A 22,500-nucleotide genomic window follows, 5' to 3' on the forward strand; every position below is an offset into this window, starting at 1 on the left:
GTTCAGCGGAGTCTTTTTTTTTTAATAATAAAAGCGCTGCCAAAATTCGGGGGATTTGCAGCATTAATAAAAAAACTGAAATGCAAAAATGCGCACTGGTCTCTTAATCACATTTTCGTTATATGGAAAGTGAAAAAAATTTTTGTCTAGCAAAATCTGTAGAAAATAAAATGCAGACGTTTCAATTTCTAATTTCTATCGGTTAAGATTTTTTCTTATATATTTCTATATATTTCTCTTCGTATTTGTAAATTGTTCTTTGATGACTAATTCTTTGTAAAAGTAGATTATGAATTCATGTTTACAATTCGTATTAAATATCGGAGATAATGAACGCATAGACATCCCTCCACGAGGAAATTATTTGAGAGTTTGGATTCGAGTTAATGTGAAATCATTGAATACAAAACACACGAAAATAATGAATTTCTGTTACTCACCAATTGTGGAAAGGCCAAGCGCTGGGACCTATGATGAGGTCATCCAGCGCTGAAAGGGAAACTGAGAGGAATAAAAAGGTCTGAAAGGTGTGATAGGAGGAAAACCTTTCGCAGTTGCACACTGAAACAATCGTTAGGTGAGGGTTAAGGAAAGTAAGACGGAAAAAGATACATAAACAGTTACAGTAAAAGGAATGAAAAGGGTTGCAGCTAGGGGCCGAAGGGTCGCCGCAAAGAACCTTAAGCAATGCCTACAGTGCACCGCATGAGGTACATTGACGGGACTAACACTCCCGACCCCACCCCCACGGAGAATCACTAATTGCAAAATTCCCGTAATGGAAAAAATGTTTAAATATATGTGAGATTCTAGAATTATTAGTGATTAAACCGTTTAACAAACATGACTGAATGCAGGTGATTTGTGTTTATAATTATAATCTCGAATTTACGACATAACAGAAACCAATAATAGGATTTTTTTTTCTACTGAATGAAGGAAATAAATATTAATAAGTTCAAGGAAATATAAATTTAGGATAAGGCAACTCACGGAAGAGAATATTTAAAGGAAATTAATTTACTTATCTTTTTTTCAAAAGAGAGATGGATTATATCAAATGGCACAGAATTTTTCGTAAAAGGACAAGAACATTGATTATATCTCAGATATAAATAAAAGCCTCATATACATACATACATATATATATACATATATATATATATATATATATATATATATATATATAGATAGTATATATATATATATATATATATATATATATATATATATATATATATATAGATATATATATATATATATATATATATATAAATAAATATATATATATATATATATATATATATATATATATATATATATATATATAATAATATATATATACATATATATATATATATATATATAGTATATATATATATATATATAAATATATATTTATAATAAATACATATTTATAATATATATATTCTGTACGTGTGTGTGATATTTTAAACAATCTACATGCATATAAGAAATAGTAAAAATTTTCCTCTCTGTATGTAGAAATAAGATTTTTAAGTGTCTGTCACTTTAAATACTTAATATTTATGAAACGACACACACACAAAAATTATACGAAGAAAAAGTTTGTCCTCTAACGATTCACAGTGACACCAAAACCGTCAGTACGAATCCATCACAGCGGAGAAAATCGTCCCATTAAACCGAAGTGGCTCCGCTTAAAACGACTGTTTCCGTCCACTGTACATCGACTTAAAAAAAAAAATTAAATGAATAAAATAATAAAATAAGAAAATAAAGAAAAATAAACTTCAAAAATTTTAAAGCACAATTCACGACAGATCTCTCTTTCCGTCCACTGTACATCGGCTTTAAAAAGAATAAAAGAAAAAACAATAAAATAAAAAAAGAAACAGTTTTTAAAGTACTGCTCACAACGGATCCCGTTATGCAAACTGGTAGGCTGCTGGAAATAGCCTGAACTTTGCGTTTAAATCTGGTTTTGGCAAAATGGCGCGTTGGGGGCGGGGGGGGGAGGAAAAAGGTGAAAAGGAAAACATGGAAAAAGGAATAGATTGAAAATGGAAGAGAAACTAATAAAAGATAAAAAAAATGGAAGAGAAAAAAGGAAAACAGGAAAATGAAGAAGGAAAAAGTAAAAAGGAAAAATGAGATAAATGGAAAAAGGGAAAAGAACAAAGGAAAAGGGGAAAAAGGCTAAATGAAAAAGGGAAAAATGAAAAGTGCAAAAGTAAAAAAGAGAAATAGGAAAAGGGGAAAAAGAGGAAATGGGATAAGTGGAAAAGGGAAAATGGAAAAATGGAAAAGAAAAAGTGAACAAGGAAAAAGGGATATACGGGAAAAGGGAAAAAAGGAAAAGGCGGAAAAGGCAAAACACAGGAAAATAGGAAAAAATGAAAAAATGGAAAATTGGATAAATGGAAAAGGGAAAAGGAAGAGTAAAAACTAAAAAGGGGAAAAAGGAAAAGAGAAAAAAGGAAGAAAGGGAAAAGGGAAAAGTTAAAAAGAGGAAAAAGGGAAGAAAGGAAAAGAAAAGGGAAAAAATAAAAATGAGCAAAAGGAAAAAAAAGGAAAAATAGGGAAAATGAAAATAAAAAAGTGAAGAAAGAAAAACGAATAGGAAAAAAGAAAAAAGAGAAAGGAAAAAAGAGAGAAAGGAAAAAAGTAAAGACAAAATAAAAAAAAATAAAATGAAAAAGGAAAAAAAGGTAAAAAAAGAAAGTCTGCCAGTTAACTCGCTCGTGGAAAAATATTGTTGAGGCGTAAATTCAAGCGATGGAGAGGATGATACAGGTAGGATTTTAGGATGGAATTTCGAAAACAGGATTAATTTAATGTTTTTGTTTCGGTTATGGATTTACCACTACGGTAATGTAGGTCCCTCTCTCTCTCTCTCTCTCTCTCTCTCTTCTCTCTATATATATATATATATATATATATATATAAACAGGTCATATAGTTATAGCAAAACAGTCATATAGCTATAGTTATTAAAAGTTTTAATATAGCAGCCTTTTTCGTTTTAACATATATATACAGTGTATATATATATATAGTTAATATGTATATGTGTATATATATACATGTTACATATTTCTGGTTATGCCCCATATATATATATATATATATATATATATATATATATATATATATATATGTATGATAACAGTTATATATATATATATATTATATATACAGTGTATATATACTATATATATATATATATATATATATATATATATATATATATACATGCATTATAATTCGGCAGTTACAAACATGGGAAATGCAGAATAGACTGGGAAAATATGGTTACAGGAACACCAACAAAACATCTAGACTGGTTGTAGAGAACGCCTTCATAACTTGCGCCAACAACATGATGGCAGGAACACCGGAAACGGCTTGAAGACAGCTTACAATCCAAGCAAGGGAAACGAAGAAAACGGCAACAGAATCGCACGGAAAACGCGGACATCTGATCACCATATAAGAGAGGGTGGATCACACAGAAGATATATATTAAAATACCCAGCACACAGATATATACATGGGATATATTGTACGGATACTTGATAATGTGGATCCAAGAAACATCTCTTTTTTGGAATAAAAATCCATTAGATATATCCAGTTTGAATGAGGTCCTTTTAGTATATGCACAGAACAATTGTGTATGTGATGTATGTGTGTGTGTGTATACATGTGTACATACAGGTGCATGGTTATGATTACCATACATCACATATACTTACAATCAAGGCTGCATCAGTGGTGGTACTTATAAAAATTATAAACCACCATTTTGATGAGATCATTTTTCAAAATAAAACAACGGTGAAGATTAACTGATGGTCAAAAATATTTGTAAAAAAAATGTGAATTTTGAGTATTATCAAGGTGGAGATGTTATGAATTCGTGAGCTTAGGCTAAAAGATATATTTGGGTTAAAATGGTTCGGTAAACATGAGTTTGCGTGAAAAATGGGAGCCGTGTTTAGTACCAGCCCCTCAGGGCTGAACGAAAAAATATAAACAAAAGACTGTGAATATCCCAAACACAAACAAAAGGCATAACATAAACAAAAAACATAAACAAAAGGCGGTAATAATTGTACTTAGTAGAAGATAACGTTCATTTGAGATTTATATTAGGATGCCCAACATATTCACTTCTACGAAATTTATTAAAGAAAACGATATAATAGAAGATGGTTTTTATGGTGAACTAAAATATAATTCCCTCCTTTCCATTCCCTCTTTAGATAGTAGCATTTTATGTAAAATATGATAATCTAATATACCATTTTATTGTATAGGTCTATTCATCCATTTTACATCCAAGAACAAGTCCATTCCAGCGACACTAAACATCCTGAGATGATACCTCTCTCTCTCTCTCTCTCTCTCTCTCTCTCTCTCTCTCTAGAGAGGACGCCCATTCTAAATGAAACTACGAAGATTTCCTAATTTCCTAATTCTACACCTATGATGGCTATGTGAATTGTAGAGACAGGTTAATAATTTCAAACTATGATTGGTATATATTTTGAAGTTTCATTCTAAAATGAATTTGCTTAAGAAAGTATTTTCATATTTATAGAAAGATGATATGACGAAGTAGTGTACATAGGCCTAACAGTAGTGATAAGATAATCATTTTAAACTGTGACTGGTATATCTCAAAGTTTCATTTTAAAAAATTCTATCACTTGTCTTAAGAGTAAAAAAAAACCTGAAATGAATGTTGTGTTTAATAAGATTAATCTGTCTGTCTGTCTGTCTGTCTGCATCTCTCTCTCTCTCTCTCTCTCTCTCTCTCTCTCTCTCTCTTCTCTCTCTCTCTCTGTGGTACTACTCTGTCCCACAAAGTTATTCTTAGCAATGGCCTTAATTTTTTTTATCTCTAATAGTGTACTGAGTCACGGTGTACTATTTATCTTTACCAGTACACTAGTACATGCAATGCTGTATACATTATTCGTTCATTCAACTTTTTAATTCACAAAGCAATACACTTTGTCTCATACGTAAATATATATGTAAGTATATATACATATGCATATATGTATATATACCAATACATACATACATACATACACACACACACACACACACATATATATATATATATATATATATATATATATATATATATATATACATACATATGTTAAGAGGCATTATGGCTATTACATTACACATATAAACAAACATTATATATATATATATATATATATATATATATATTCATGAACAACATTGGCAAACTATCCCATGAATAATTGAAGAATACTTTTCAATAATTGACAAATACCTAGCGAATACCCAAAGAATACCCCACAGTTTCATTCCCCCCTTCCACCCCATGCCCAAGGGAATATTTATATTAGGGCAGCCGCCCTCCGCATACTTCCCTATCTCCTTACGATTGTTGATTGTTGGAAGGACCTGGTCTCTGTCCTTATGAGGACTTTGTTTACGCTTGTTTTATGGGGTCCTGGCCGCGAGAATACAAAGGGGTGTTTGAGGATCATCATCATCATCATCATCTCATCTCTCTCTCTCTCCTCCCTTGGAGCCGAGAGAGAGAGGAGAGAGAGAGAGAGAGAGAGAGAGAGAGAGAGAGAGATCATCTCCTGTTTCACTCCGAAGATGGGCTCTCTCTCTCTCTCTCTCTCTCTCTCTCTCCTTGAGCCTTGAGAAAGAAAGAGAGAGAGAGATCATCTCCTGGTTTCACTTAGCATGGGCTGTCCTTTCTCTCTCTCTCTCTTGAGAGAGAGACTCTCGGATCAAGGTCCTTTTCTCTCTCTTTTCTGTATATATATATATATATATATGTATATATATATATATATATATATATATATATTATATGTATATATATATATATATATATGTGTGTGTGTGTGTGTGTGTGTGTGTGTGTGTGGTAGTGTGTGTTTGTAAGGTGCTTTTGGCTGAGTAAACAGCCCCATTCAACTCATACTTAACTTTTGCCGTCCCTTCACACACGCAAAAGGAAATCTTTTTATTCAACCATTCAATAGATGTTATCAGGCGCGATCTCACCACAGTTCGACCAATCAGGGGCAAACATCTGTGCTTGAGACCCGTTTTCTATTGCCATCTGAAGAGATATATCTGAGGGGGAACTATGTGAGTGTTAATATACAGTAGGACCCGGATAATTTTACAAGCCTAAGGAAAAGATGTTTCTGTTGAGTCGACGACCTTCAATTGGTGGTGTGCCTAAGGACACCTGGCTTAATCAGACGACAATAATAATCAGTAACAAAGAACAGATCAATTTGCAGCACCTGAACTTTGAATCTTGATCAAAGGAAGGTGCCGTCAGTTCATGGTATTGGATTTAGTATATTTTTTTATTAGGGTACGTTGACCTTATGCCAGCACTCACTAGGGAATTTTGAATCTTATGGATATCCCGTGAGAAGTGTGTTACAACCGGATTATTAGCTGATTATTTACTACAGCCTTTGATGCTTGTTTTATATTTGACGTCCCCCCCAAAAAAAAAAAAAAATCGTTATTTTGGAAAAATAAATACAACATTTCCTTGAAAATATAATCATACTTTGTTTATATATTATTCACTTTTAGTTTTGATCCCCGTAAGATTTCCAACCCATCTAAAATAAACACGTGAAGTAGGTCACATTTATCATATTTCTTTCGGCGCTCGTGTTTATTTGTATCACCAAGTAGTTGGCAACGCTCACCGAGGAGCTTCAAAGGAAAGTACATTCTATGGATGGGTGAACTTGGGGATGTGTGAAAAGATCATAATGCTCTGGGGAGAAGGACGAGGTATGTTTCGCACTTGACACTCTCCACGTGTCAGACGGTGGGACTGTTTCGACAGCTTTTGAAATATCACTCAGGTCGTCGTCATTTTTCTAGGGTGGGGAGAGATAGAAATTTCCCACAGCAAATTTTTTTTTCATTTATATACTAATGTTTGTGGAGTAGACTGTAATAATTTTGTAATATAAAAAAAAAAAATTAAATGTATAGGGTAGAGGGAACCACTGGCTGATTATCTATAGGCATGAATACTATTAACCTGTTGTTGTATTTCCATTTAATGTTCTTTTAATCTGCTGAGAAATGAAACTATAATAACTATATAACAACTCATATATATATAGATATATATATATATATATATATATATATATATATATATATATATATATATATATATATATATATGTATATATATATGTCTGTATATATGTATTATATATACATATATATGAATATATATATATATTATTATATATATATATATATATATATATATATATATATATATATATACATATATATTATTATATATATATATATATTCATAATTTTCTGTAATTTTCTTGCATTTTTGGCGTGCAGCTGTTAGCACAACATCCTCACCCAAAACAGATTTCTGTAGCCCACCCATCCAAGTAATGACCAAACCCAGTGCCTCTAAACTTCGCTAATCAGAGCTGGTCAGAGTATCTTTAGAAATTTAGATGGGGTCTTTTGTAATGTGTGTATTGAAGTTCTGATGATTAAGGACTATTTAGTTCCTTCATCTAACCTGTAGGTTGGGAGATGACAATATCCCATTTTTCTGTCACTGTAGATGGTACTGTAGTCGACTCTATTCCCTACATAACGTGTTTATTTACATACAATGCTTTGTTGTCTGTTGTTGTTCCTTCTCCCTGCGAGAAACAACATTGTTTCTCACTTCACAAGGACCGACAATGGTGTAAGACGACTGAGAGTTCTGTTTGCCGCTCTTTCGTAAGGACCAAGATCTAGATCTTGGTAAGGACCACAGCCCAAGAAGCATGAGCCGTAAGGCTGTATTACCTTCAGAAATGCCTTTAATCTTCCCTGAATGGAATGCCGTTTGCTATCTGGCGGCACGGTGTTATATAAAGGTTTTATTCCATTTTTGTTTTGAGGGATTCTTCCAAAATACATTACAAGCTTTGGCACTAATACCTGGTAAATGGGATTATGGTTTACCGTCTAGCACTCAAAAATGTTTCTTAGACTCGTGTGTGTGTGTGTGTGTTACTGTTAATTCGCAATGTACATCTGCATATTTTTCTCTGTTATTCTCGTGAGTATAGTGACTGAATATGAAATATTTTTGGCTTCGCTAAATCCACCTAAACTTTATTTTTGCCGGAGAGGAAACTCGTGAAATCGTGAGTCAGACTGACAGTGATGTTTACATTCCGACAGTAATCAGTCACGCTATGATTAATGAGCGGTAATTTGAAGTAACTTGAAGAGATGGGGTTATTTTTTTCTTTCAGTTCTAATGAATTAACATACTGTATATACTTTCAGAATAGCCAGGCCAGTGGATGAAATGTATTCCTAAAAGAGATTTTACCGAATGATGATAATTCACCAAAGAGAACCAGCCTTAAATAGAGTGACTTCTTGAATATATTTTGATGTAATCTTTGATGTTTCTCTTTTGCCTTCCATTTTGTTCTCTCTTCGTTAGTGGCTTTTTGTCATTCTTAGTCTTCGTTTGTGTTTTCATTTTCTTAGAGATCCTCTGCTGTTTTTTCAGACTTTTCTTATTATGTATTATTGTATATTACAAATGTATTCCTCTTTCAGTGAGTTTTTGAAATTTTTTTCTGGGCCAGTTCATATTCTGTATAATAATAATAATAACACACACACATTAATAATAATATTAATATAAATATTAGGTATTATTATTATTTTTATTATTATTATTATTGTTATTATATATATATATATATATATATATATATAATAATAATAATAATAATAAAATAATAATAATAATAATGTTTTGATTATTATTATTATTATTATTATTATATTATTATATATAATCATAACACCGCACGTCACTTGTCTGTTGCATTGAAAACTCAGAAATTATATTGGCCAAACATTACAGTTAGAGGAAACCTTACGTCTTGACTTAACTGTATAATTATCATGTCTAACCTTTTCCCACATTTAGTAACATTACCTTAGGTCAAAAGTCAAAGGTCAAGGTCAGTTTAGTTTTCCTCGCAAAGGAACACGCACAGGTGTGAGTAAATTACGGTTTATGTTAATATCAACGGTGCTTTTTAAAATTCTACATGAGCAAATGCGAAAACGATCAAGTTTTTTATTTAAATTTTTAATTTAAATTTAATTTGAAACGATTCTTTTATTTAGTGAGATGTAGTTAACGGTTGCATCTAACGGCTATATCAAATAGATAGTCCTTGGTCCTTCCAGTCAATCCTGGAAGATACTAGAATACTTTTGACTCCAGTCAGCTCACAATTGCGTGTATGAATCCTTTGCTACCATATTTTGGGATATTTTCTCTATCTTTCAAACGCACATCATAGCCAAATAACAACCAAAACTTCTGGACCTGACACGGAAAGCTCGTCTGGAACTTACCTGGAAAACTTGAACATCCCTGACCAAAAACGCTGGAATGGCAAGAGTAACAGCTACGATCCAAATGACCACGATGAGGGTTAAGGGTCGCGCTGCCGAGCTGCGAGCCCTCAGGGGCAACATCACGGCGTATACCCTGTCGCAGGCCACAGCTGACAGGGTCATCACCGAAGCAGTGATGCAGGTTGCTGCAAGGAAGGGAGAGAAGGAAAGGTCGTTAGCTACTGGCGTTGGAAGGTCACGCATAGAAGCGAGTACTTGGTACATGACATAGGCCTAGAGCTTATACTTCGTGGATAAATAGGCCTAGAGCTCATGCTTCGTGTGTAAGGGCCTACTCTATCTTCAGTTGCTTACTTCTGAGTGAGGACGTTGATCTTGCACAGAGGTCGCCCCAGAATGTAAACGGGCTTCGTGATTTGGCTCGTGATCGTCGGCCAACAAAGTACAGTGATGAGGAGGTCTGATACTGCCAAGTTGACCAAGTAGTAGTTGACTGTCGATCTCAGGAAGGAATTCTGATACACGACGATCATGACGATCAGATTGCCGCAGACGGAGAAGAAGAAGACGAAGACGATCAGGACGACCTGTATAGGAGATGGGAAAAGAGACAGAGAGAAATAAATGAATAAATAAATAAAGACGACTAGACTTGCCTTGCTGGTGACATTCGGAGCATCCAGAATGGACTTTACTTAGGTCATCTTTGCAAAACTTGACGAGCAAATGATAATATAGCACAAATAACAAGATGCTTCGATGACACTGAGGACAAGTATCTTAACAATGAGAATGAAAATGTGCTTTTTAATTATTTTACATATCTATTAACGCCTTATTGAAGTGTAGTGGATAGAATTTCGAAAAATTCCTTCTTAACCAGTCTTGTTTATATGTAACATAGTGCATGTTAGCCTTTAGATTACTTTGTGATTGTTGACGCTCTCAATATCTTTCTATGATATTTCAGCCAAGAGCTATAATGAGATACACCAAGAACATTCTAGCAATTTACGTAATTAGAAAATATATCTTTTCAAAAAGATCAATGCAACGGACTGCCGTTATGAAGAATCCTCGTGTCAAATCCGTGGTTTTCGAACGACTATAATCCTTTGACTTGTCAGTTTTAGCGTCGAACTCTGCCCATTCCGAAGGAGCTGGGGTGCAAGACTTTTCCCATTCCGTAGTAAGATGGATTCATGGCATTTCACCAGAAATAGTTTTAGCACTTTACTTTTGTCGTCTTCCACTCTCTCTCTCTCTCTCCCTCTCTCTCTCTGGAGTCAAACTTTATTCGTTTCTTGAAAGGCTGAGGAGATCTGACATTCGAAAGGAAGATTTTAGGTGAGTGACGTTCCTTCAAGCGTGCGTTCACTTTGTAGTAAAGCATTTCATAAACACACGTTGGCAACGTGTTGTAAACATATTGCAAACACGTTGAAAACAAGGACATTAAGTGGGAACTTGTAGTTAACCTGTTTGTGGTATGTATGCAATACGTTGCCAACATATTTGACGACATATTTTATAGTAGCGTGCCCACATCCTAAGATGTAGAACATAAACAGACGTTGGCAACATATAGCAGACATATTTCTTACATATTGAAAACTAGGACATTAAGTGGGGAACTAGTAGTCAACCTTTTTGGTATGTATGCAATAAGTTACTAGCATATGTTTATGACATGTTGTATAGTACAGTGGACACACCCTAAGGTGTATTCAACCTGTTTGTGATATGTATGCAGTAAGTTGCCGACATATCTGCTGACATGTTTCATAGTAGTGTGGACACACCTTGAGGTGTAGAACACATTTTCTTATTATTTGTAAAGTGACGGAACTATGATTCAGTGTTTCGCTGAAGTTATTTAGTTCTTTATTCAGTGTTAATCTCAGCTTTATCCAGTGACAAAGATCAAAGGCTTCTTACTCTTCATCAGTGTTATCTTAAAATGGAAACTTTGCAACTTATATCTAACCACAAATCTATTTTCTCCCGTCTTTATCATTTTCCTAGCCTGATAGTTTTCTGTTTTAAATCTTTTCAATGTTATTTAAGCCCGTAATACAATATTTCTGTTCTTTTATTTGCTTGCTCTTCTATACTGCTTTTTATCTTCGATTTTATGAGGTCATCTTCAAACTAATAGAATAGTTTGGCAAACTCTTAAATATTTTTTTTCATTTCACAAATTTACCTTCGTATTATTTACTTTATAGTGCAGCCACTTGAATCCTATATCTAATAAAAAGATTATCCCGTGTTACTCATTTTATTTTATCAGGCTACAATTACTAATGCATTTTTGCAACATTAAAAACATTTTCTTGGTTATCCTCATGGCTTTTGGTATCTTTATTATTTAACCACTTATCTCAGTCACAACTCATTTACCTGAAACCCAGTTATTTGGAAAACCTCTCGATGTTGGTGTCTTTCCCGTCAACCAAATTCCTTACCTGCATGATTTCGTAGTTGTCTAGAGTTCTGGCGGCCTCGACGAGGGCTGGAAAGGGAAATTTCTCCCTCATGACGAGGGCCCCCGTGTGATTGCAGGGCCACGAGGGAATCAGAGGTATCTCTGAGGGAAAGGAACCGTTCAGTTCCTCTGGGGAGGTCGTCGTGACGGCTGAGAATAGCCCCGAGTAGTTGGCTTCGGCGACCATCTTGATTATTATAACGGGAGATGTCAGTTAGGATTCGTAGTGTTGTTTCTCACGAACTGTTCCTCGCCCCGGTGCGAAGTCGTGAGTGTTGTTTCCCGTGAGTTGTTCCTCGTTTCGAAGAAGTCGAGTATTTTATCTACGTGAACTGTTGCTCGTTTCGAGGTCGTGAGTTTTGTATCTTACGAAGTCGAATGTCGTTTCTCATGAACTGTTCCTCGTTTCGAAGTCGAGAGTGTTGTTTCTCATGAACTGTGCCTTTTTACGAAGTCGTGAGTGTTGTTTCTCGTGAACTGTTCCTCGCTGCTTCGAAGTCTCGAGTGCTGTTTCTCATGAACTGTTCCTTGCTTCGAAGTCTCGACTGTTGTTTCTCATGAACTGTTCCTTGCTTCGAAGTCGAGTGTTGTTTCTTATGAACTGCTCCTCGTTTCGAAGTCGAAAGTATTGTTTCTCGTGAACTGTTCCTGGTTTAATTCGCGAGTGTTGTTTCTCGTGAACTATTCCTCGCTGCTTCGAAGTCTCGAGTATTGTTTATCATGAACTGTTCCTCTCTACTTCTAAGTCGTGAGTTTGTTCCTCATGAACTGTTCCTTGTTTCGAAGTCGTAAACCTAGTCGTTAGGTGGTTTCGTTAGCACAGTGGGTCGTCGCTTCGGTTTTTCGTTTATGTTAGGCCTAACAGTAAGCGTCGATACAGCACGTTAATGCAAAGGGGAATGAGTGAATATTTCACCGAAATTTCCCGTTTTTGAAGAATCTGCTTATCAGAGGGACGCGAGAGTTCCCCGGGCGGTAGATCCACAACTTTAGCCAAGGCATCTTCTGTTTTCTGTTTCCTGTTACATTCTGATAACTATGCAGCCACTTCTGAAAGTATACTCCACTTCGTTTTAGCTGTATTTTCAATCTGATAGTTTAACGATGCTTTGATAATCAGTTTAATCACTCAAGAGGGGCGCAGAGCACTTCACATCACGTGGGTGGGCTGTCAAAACAGACCTCGACGACCAGGTGTGTTTTCACTCGATGTAAGAAGAAGATTCGCGGTTTCTGTTTATCTCGCATCTCCGTTACTTAATCCTCAGACGGACCGCTGAATGACTCGCTGGGGCCCTTCTTCCCTCTTCTTCTTCTCGTTCTCTTTCTACCCCTTCCTCCGAAGCATCTGATTCACTTTTTGGAATTCGCAATGCCGCATCGACCAAGCAATTGCCTATGCTCTCAGTTTCATTAAAAAAAAAAGCCTTTGGCTCTCGGCTTACATTTGCATTTGTAAAACAGGAGACGTCGCTGTTGACCGACTGTTGCAGATTCGTCTACACGGGAGAGCTTTCTCTAAACATCGTAAAATAGATCTATTTCGGTCGGGCGATTTACAGACAAAAAGGTTTTACACAGTGGTAACAAGTGGTAACACACATACAAGGGGCGTATCAGACTTGAACCGTACAAGAATGAGTTACGTCTCTCTTGGATTAAACTTGAACAAACAATAATTTCAGTCAGGTGTTTATGGTGGTACTGTGCGAATTTTATGGTTCTGCCTGCCAGATGAATTCGTCAGTCGTTAAATCAATTTATATCAATCGTGATTCATTTCTGTCATTTGATATTCACCTCTGCAGAACAAGGAAAGACTCACACAGCTTAATCTGGCAATTGCGTTTTTGTGTAACCATTCACGGAGTAACTAACAATTATCTTTTTCATTACATAACTATTCTCTGTTTAATGGTCTCGTCATTCAAGATCACATAATTAACACTCTTTTTCTTTCACTGGCGACAAAAGTTCTCTCTGCGGAGTTGAGGCTTTACCTGAAAGAAAGAGAGACAAAAAAGGAAATTAAGCTTTCATGAACACTCATTAGCATGATTATGTTATCTAATAACTATGTAAAGCTGCTGTCCCGCAAAAGAAATATCTTATTGTTATCAAAATGTCACCTTATAAAGTTTTTTTTAATATTAAACTGTCGTCGTGTGAACAAAGGTAATGACAATGTTTGCTGAATAATAATAATAATAATAATAATAATAATAATAATAATAATAATAATAATAATAAATACGCACACACACACACACACACACACACACACACATATATATATATATATATATATATATATATATATATATATATATATATATATATATATTTATATATATACATAATGCATATGTATATGATATATATATGTACATACATACATACATATACATATATATATATATATATATATATATATATATATATATATATATATATATATATATATATATATGGGGGATAATGATCTGTTCCGACGTTCAGGTAAAAAGCATAATAGTGTACTGGCTATTAGTTGATTGTTGTGGGTTACTAAAAGAATGGAAAGGCATGGGGTTAGTGATTTCATCCTAATGGACTTGTGGAAACCAGAACATTAGTAACATTTCCTAAAGCCATCCCTTTAAGGGAAACAAATGGATCTACAATGATCTCAGTGTAGAGAGAGAGAGAGAGAGGTGAGAGAGAGAGAGAGAGAGGGGAATAAGTGTGGACGTAAGAGAGAGACAGAGAGAGAGAGAGAGAGAGAGAGTTACATACGCATCATTAACTATAAAGAGGCTTACAGTCATCCAAACAGAGTCATCCTTGCACTGAGAAAGTATTAAGTTTGACTGACACCTGACTAGAACCATCATTCATTTTTGTTTCTATTTTCGACTGTGGATTAAAGCTTGATCTATTTTCGTGTGTAGAGTGCACACACACATTAAGACACACACACACACACACATATATATATACAGTATATATATATATGTATAGTGTATATATATAAGATATATATATATGTGTGTATAAACATATATATATATACATACATACATATATATATGTATGTAGAGTATATATACATATATATATATATATATATATATATATATATATATATATATATATATATATATATATATATAAGGGTATCGGCCTAAACATTAATTTAGTAAATTCAGTTTACAGCTAACTGAAGAACAGTGACATAATTTCGAACCTTTGTATCTTATAGAAGTTTATAACTAAAGATAAAAAATCTAACCCTCATTACATACCAAAATAGGTTCATTTATGTCCGTACCCTCGGAAGAGCACCCACTGAACAAATAACCACCTAATCAATTAAGGAGCCTTCTTCAGTTACCTTATCTGACTGCCTTGAATTACATCAGTCACTGATAAGAACTCTCTGACATAACTTTGCAATTATCGCGAATAACTCAACAAAATTTAAAGTTAAAAAGTCTTGAAAACTTTACCTGTGTCTCATAAAGAAATCATTGAAATGGTGTTTAGAATATATACAATTTAGACTAAAGGCCAAGTGCTGGGACCTATGATGAAGTCATTCAGTGCTGGAAGGAAAGCTGAGGGTAAGAAGGTTTGAAAGATGCAACAGGAGAAAGACCTCGCAACCATGAGGCAATGTTAGAAGAGGGTGAGGGAAAGTAAAATGGAAGAGAGAATATGATTGGAGGTACAGTAAAAGGAATGAAAGGGGTTGCACCTAGGGGCCGAAGGGACGCCGCAAAGAACCTTAAGTAACGCCTACAGTGCACCGCGCGTGAGGTGCACTGATGGCACTACCCGCCCCTCCATACGGGGGAAATGATGCATATTACATAATTAGGAGAAAGAGTTTGTAAGTCCAGTCTCTGCTGAGAAAGACGTAGGAAAAAGCAAAGCCAATTCTTATCGGATCTCTTAAAGAAGAAGAAGAAGAATGATTAAGAGACTACTTCACTCAGGTCTAAACCAAAACAGAGCCTCTTTGTAAACTTTGAAGATCAATAAACCTCGCTAATGGAGATCCTCTCTCAGGTCAGGGTGATAAAACCCCATTTCAATTATCATCTGTTGACTTACGTAACAAAGAATTATAAGCGGATCAACAGTAAAATCTCACGCTTTCGAAAACTTCTGCTAATGTGGTCTCTAGAAGCAAAAACAAACGCAGAAGGTAAATATGTGATTTGGAAGAATGTTATTTATGTAATAAAAGTTTTCACATATCTATTGCTCCTTTGTTTTCTTTTTCTTTCTTGCATATTTATTTATTTTTTATTGTTTTGTCATGCTTTGAAGCTTTTTTAGGAGAGTTTTCGTTCGTTTGTATATATTAGCCTTATTAGTTATTTCCTGTCAGTAACGTATATGTATTATACACACACACACACACACACACACACACATACACACACACACACACACATTATTATATATATATATATATATATATATATATATATATATATATATATATATATATATATATATATATATATATACACACATATATATATATAATTCCTATTATAGATGTCGTGGCAATTGTGGATAATTAGTTGCCCATGTAAATCCTTAAATAATTTTAAAAAATCTCCCAGTGTCAGCAGGCAGGCTACTTACCCTTAAAAATGAGATCCCACAAAAATGAGAAAGATTACTAAACGTAAGGTGAGTTGTAAAACCCGAATTACCCAGAGTCATGATTCAGAGCTTCCAGTGCCAATGTACTTTTAATAATCCCGAACTATATGACCTTAAGCTGCTATATGACAAAGAGTTGTGCCTTTGGCGTGAATTCCTCTTTATCAGTTGTTCATGCCAACTCGCACCATTCGTAGGATTTGGGAAGAACCGATATAGCCTGAGTACAGTGTTCTTACAGTTGGTAATACCATCTCCATTGTTCAGTGACAAAAAAAAATAATAATCACTATAATCACAGCATTCTTAGCTTGTCACATGACAGCTTTATGTTCGGTGTTCTACCCTAGGCTGAATTGTAGCAAGCACCTGTATGTTCTTCGTTATTCTCTGGGATCTTCGCTTCTCGATAAATCTCTTCTTGAAATCCCACCAGTCTAATCCCACCAGTCTAACTTCAGGCTGTTCATGGCAGCACATTTGTCTGAACTTTCTCGTTCTCTTGTATTTTCCCTTCTCAATAAATCTCTTCTTGAAATCCGCGATTTATTCAAATCCCTTTCTTTCTGTACAGTTCTTGTCCTTCAGTCTAACATCAGGCTGTTCGTCCAAGCTTAATTCCACATTTTCTAGCCTTTTTCGATCCTCAAAATATTTCTTCTTTTTGAATTAGAATTCTTGAAGCGGAAGTGTCTTTCCTTTTAATGTTGTCACATTGTCTAGCACATCCAATAATACAAGAAAAACACCTGTTTTTTTTTTTTTACTTTAACATCCGGAGATTTAGTTTCGTGAATGGACTCTGTAATAACGGCATAATATTTCCAGTCTTTCATCGTTAAGGAAACACTTAAACTGGGCAGATGGAAGAAAAGTTTCACAAGGTCACAGGCAGATAAGAAATTTATCGGTTCGACCGACTGTATCAGGACATTCGCAAGTTCTATTTGAACAGTTAATGAGTCTTCTCTGTGCTTATTGGTCTAGATGTCCTTCTGGAGTCCTCTCTCGTTTATTGGTCAAGATATTTTTCAGGAGTCCTCTTTCGCTTATTGGTCTAGATATTTTTCAGGAATCCTCTCCCGCTTACTGGTCTAGATATTCAGGAGTCCTCTCTCGCTTATTGGTTTAGATATTTTTCAGGAGTCCTCTCTCACTTATTGGTCTAGATATTTTTCAGGAGTCCTCTCTCGCTTATTGGTCTAGACATTTTTCAAGAGTCCTCTCTCGGTTATTGGTCTAGATATTTTCTAGTAGTCCTCTCTAGCTTATTGGTCTAGATATCCTTCAAGAGTTCTCTCATGCTTGTTGGTCGAGATATCCTTCTGAATACACATACAAGAGCTTTAGGTCAATAGTGAAACTGAGTCCCATCATAGCAATGTTTACTTCCTTGATCGTTATAATCAAAATCAAATGAAATGCAAAGCTTTTGAAAACATATTGAAGTAACGTTGCTCTAGATTTCTTAAGGGAGCAAAACTTGGTGTTCTTTATCTTACAGAGTGCACCTGTAAAAGGCAAACTATGACAAGAGGAAAGGTTGTAAAAAGAGAAGTGATACCACTCGCTACCCTGAACTTAAAGATTGTAAAAAGAGAAGCAATACCACTCGCTACCCTGAACTTAAAGATTGTAAAATGAGAAGCAATACCATTCGCTACCCTGAACTCAAAGACTATAAAATAAGAGGCAATACCACTGAAAGATTGTAAAAAGAGAAGTAATACAACTCGCTACCCTAAGCTTAAAGATTGAGAAAAGAGAAGCAATACCACTCGCTACACTGAACTGATTACCGATCACAAATGACGAAAATGGGACATTATTCCTTGTTTCTCTGTGACTCCATTTCCTAAAGTTACGGCATACCTAATCTATTTACCTCTCCCCGTTAAAAAAAAAAAAACGAAAACTTTAAGCAGATATAATCACTTCTTTACCATTTTCATAAATTATGATCATCTTTTACGGCAAAGAAAGAAGTTACTAAGTACGAAACCGTTACCCTCACAACCCTACATCGGTTCTTGAGTTATCGTGCAAAATTTTTGCGTGGCAGCAAAGGAGTTATTATCATATATTCAACAGCACAGGTTTAAAAGATTAAGATTTTTTTATACATAATTTATAGGTCTTGGTAATATTATGCCATGGATTACACATACATAAATATACATACATATATATATACATACTTACATATATATATATATATATATATATATATATATATATATATATATATATATAACAAATAATCAAACTGTGACTATGAGATACTTCGTACAGATATCTTAAAGACTATCGTACAGATATCAACCTGCGCACACTGGCAATACAACATCCTTTCACAGTGAAAAGCTAATTGTAAGCTAAGAAGCAAATCCTAAGTCACGGGGAAAGTAAAACGTCAGTTTCGCAAATCAAAATACGTGAAAGGTGGAGTTTGTCTTTGCCCTTGAGACTATCATAAATCAAGAGATTTTTAATTAAATTTTTCTATTGCCACTAAAGTTCCTAATAAGTAACATTGGAAGTGTAACGACGCATATTTAAGCGCTTTGACCCCTGCGGCTACAATTTGATATCTCAGAACTTTTTGACGTGAAATTTATATGATAAAACCCTTGGCCAATGTTTACATTCACACTTACTGGAGACTGAATTCCAGAACGATTTGCATAATTCACACATAAATATGCCTAAAGATCAAAGTTATTATGGTCTTTTCATGCGGGTAATTTGTTAATGAAACGGGGTTTATCTAATCATTTATATTAAAGATTCAGTTTGAGGAGCTTTCAATGTGATTCCGGTAAGGAATAAGAAATTCTGATGATATTTACCTCTACTGGTCTTTTCATGCAGGTTGTAAGTTAATGATAAAACTGATTTCGCCTAATAATGTATATTATACTTTCCAGATCAGGAACTTTCAATGTGATGCTGGCAACAGAAAAAAATCGAAAAATAAAAAATAAATTCGTAGAGACTTAACTTTTTTTTTTTTTTTTAATCTTTTGGATAGCATCATCTTGAACTGAAGTTAGCTCTTTAGTGCTCTTAAATGCAAGAGGAAGTCAAGAGGAGCTCGATTGGAATAGGTTTTGGACTTGGGACGAGTGGTGAGATACTGAACGAAACTCTTTACCGTTTCCAACTTGAGGACTCAGACACGCGGGGCGGGGGTCTACTGCTGCCATAACGCGATCACCGGATATTTCCGGAGATACATTGGCGACCACCGAATATTTCCGAGATACCAGACATACAATTGATTCCACCGTGGAAGATCTGGTCAGATAAAGTTTGATACCCCTGTCACAGGCGTGACCTGACGTGTTTACCCGTTTGAAATCGAGTTTCCACGGTCTGAAATTAGTATAGATCACTCTAGTAATGCTTCTCAGTCTTCTGGTGGTCATGATACTGTAAAGTCATCTGTAAAGTCATTCGTAAAGTCTCATCTGTAAAGTCATTTGTAAAGTCTCTGCTGAGTGTTTTCTGTGTAGAGGCGTCCATTTTCTTTGCCTCTACAATTAGTCATGCCAGGTCACGTAATTCAACTCATTTAAACTATGTATATATTTGTTTTACCTGTTATCAATTGTGTATCGTATGTTTCTTCTTTCAGGCATCAACATTGTTATCCAATTTCACTTCTGTCTATTTTCACATTGTAAAGTGTAGGCTACTGATCGTTGTATTTATTGTTATTTATTATCGACTCAGGTCACCGAGGCTCCCATTGTATTCCGGCGGTTCGACGCCAGTCTGCCGCTATATAAAACCGCCTGATCAGATGAATAAACAGCAGTTCTCTTTACCTGCTCGTTTTTTTTTTTTTGCACCTCTAAAATACTGGAGTAGAAAGATCTGATTAGTTACAGATAGGAATATCATTTCAGGTTTTCGTATTCTTGTTAGATATTATATTCAATGTATCATTATCTCGTCTGCTTCTTATTAAGAATAAAATTAGATCGTTTTACACAAAACTTAAGCCATTTTTCTACCGTTTACTACTAGAAAATCACACTTTTTTCCGAATAATCTTATTCTATCTTTTTGGGAGACGAACGTAACTGTATTATTATTATTATTATTATTATTATTATTATTATTATTATTATTATTATTATAAATTATTATTATTATTATTATTCAAAAGCTTGTTAAATTCAACACTATTCTTAGCAGAGGGTAATGAAATAAAGAATGATGAGACTTCCAAAAAAAAAATAACAAATTGATAAACTAATAGATAGAAATGTAAGTAAACTCTTAAAACACAAGGAAAATTGTATTAGGGAAGCAACGCATTGCATCTTCGCTTGAACTTCTGAAGTTCCAGCTGCGCGACATTGTATGGTGTTCGCGTCACCTGAGATCTAATTAACCTGAAGGAGAAGAAGACATTCCACTCAGATCGCGGACTCGTTTTGAAGTAGTTTATTTAAGTTGGTGGAGGCTCATTTACCCAACGTCTGCAGACACCTGCTAATGTGGACAGATCTGAATTGCTTAGCATTCTACATAGTTGTGGGTCATTAACCTAATCCCGATTGTCCTTGATGGCATAAGGCCTACTTAATCTAAAATGTCAATTACAGCCTGTAATATGATCATGTTGTTCTGTGCCATCAATTTGTCCTAAAACTAACTCATCTGGGTAGCTTATTGCATTACTACCCTAATACAGTTCTTGTATGTTGATTAGTTTACTTACATTTTTTCCCAGTTTACTTATTAATTTGTTAATTTATGTTTTTTTTTTTAATAAGTAACCTCTTCTATCTGTATTTCCCATTACCCTCATCTACCTCTTTCTAATGAACACCATATTCTTTGGAAGCTTGAATTTCAAGTCAATGGCCCCTGTGGTGGGATTGTTTCCTATGAATAGGGTTCATCTTCTGCATAATAATAATAATAATAATAATAATAATAATAATAATAATAATAATAATAATAATAATCTAGTACTTGTAAGTTTTTAGAGCTCCTAATATCCATTAAGTCATTTTATTAAATCTATGTTTATACCTGAATACTTACACATATATTAATCAAAATCAAAGTTAACAGATGTGATTTTTAACAGATGTTTTAACACTTGTTTCTGATGCTTATAACATTTCGAAAAGGAATACCTGACGGTCTTTCCTTCATTACAAATGGCGGATTGGTAAACTTAGAGCTTATAGAAACATGGAAAGAGAATATTTTCTCAAGATTAAAAGATGAAAATATTTTTTATATACAAATGGCAGATGGAAAAATTTTCCTTAGAGATATTGTGGATGAGAAAATTTTGCTAAGACGAATAGGGAAAGAGGAAAAATTTCAGATATTTAAAGAATTAAAAACAATTTCCATTTACTTATTTGATAATAATAATAATAATAATAATAATAATAATAATAATAATAATAATAATAATAATAATAATAATAATAATAATAATAATGGTAGATTTTGATTTTCAAGTCTGCAAAATGTTCTTGATAATAATAAATAATAATACACACACACAATAATAATAATAATAATAATAATAATAATAATAATAATAGATTTTGATTTCAATCTGGAAATTTCCCATTCCATAATTCTTCTCCCTTTGTAAAGTAACATACCAAAAATATATAAAGGCATTGTCTAGCTCTTCCAATAAATCCACAAACTTTGCTTGTACTAATTTATGCTCATGAAAAATAAATTCTTCAACGGTATTACCAAACTTTAGCTGACCATTACACGACAGAAATTAAACAGAATATTCCTAAAATAAGCAGCCATTAAACACATAACGACCTGTTTATACCTCTTTACATATTCATGACGCTAGGTTCACACGCCAGGGTAAGAATGACATAATTATTAAACTTCGC

General features: G+C 34.2%; 1 protein-coding gene across 1 annotated transcript in view; it reads right to left on the minus strand.

Moving 5' to 3' along the window:
• LOC136835227 (QRFP-like peptide receptor) overlaps positions 1 to 22,500 on the minus strand; it is a 107,993-nt gene that overhangs the window by 16,321 nt on the left and 69,172 nt on the right. The window contains exons 2-4 of the mRNA XM_067098481.1: positions 11,925 to 13,944; positions 9,812 to 10,043; positions 9,454 to 9,641 (exon numbers count right to left, since the gene is read on the minus strand). Coding sequence (XP_066954582.1) covers positions 9,454 to 9,641; positions 9,812 to 10,043; positions 11,925 to 12,131 — 627 coding nt within the window. The 5' untranslated portion in view covers positions 12,132 to 13,944. The remainder of the gene's footprint in view (positions 1 to 9,453; positions 9,642 to 9,811; positions 10,044 to 11,924; positions 13,945 to 22,500) is intronic.

This window comes from Macrobrachium rosenbergii, chromosome 55 (genome assembly GCF_040412425.1).
Source record: "Macrobrachium rosenbergii isolate ZJJX-2024 chromosome 55, ASM4041242v1, whole genome shotgun sequence".
In the NCBI taxonomy this organism is placed as follows: domain Eukaryota; kingdom Metazoa; phylum Arthropoda; class Malacostraca; order Decapoda; family Palaemonidae; genus Macrobrachium; species Macrobrachium rosenbergii.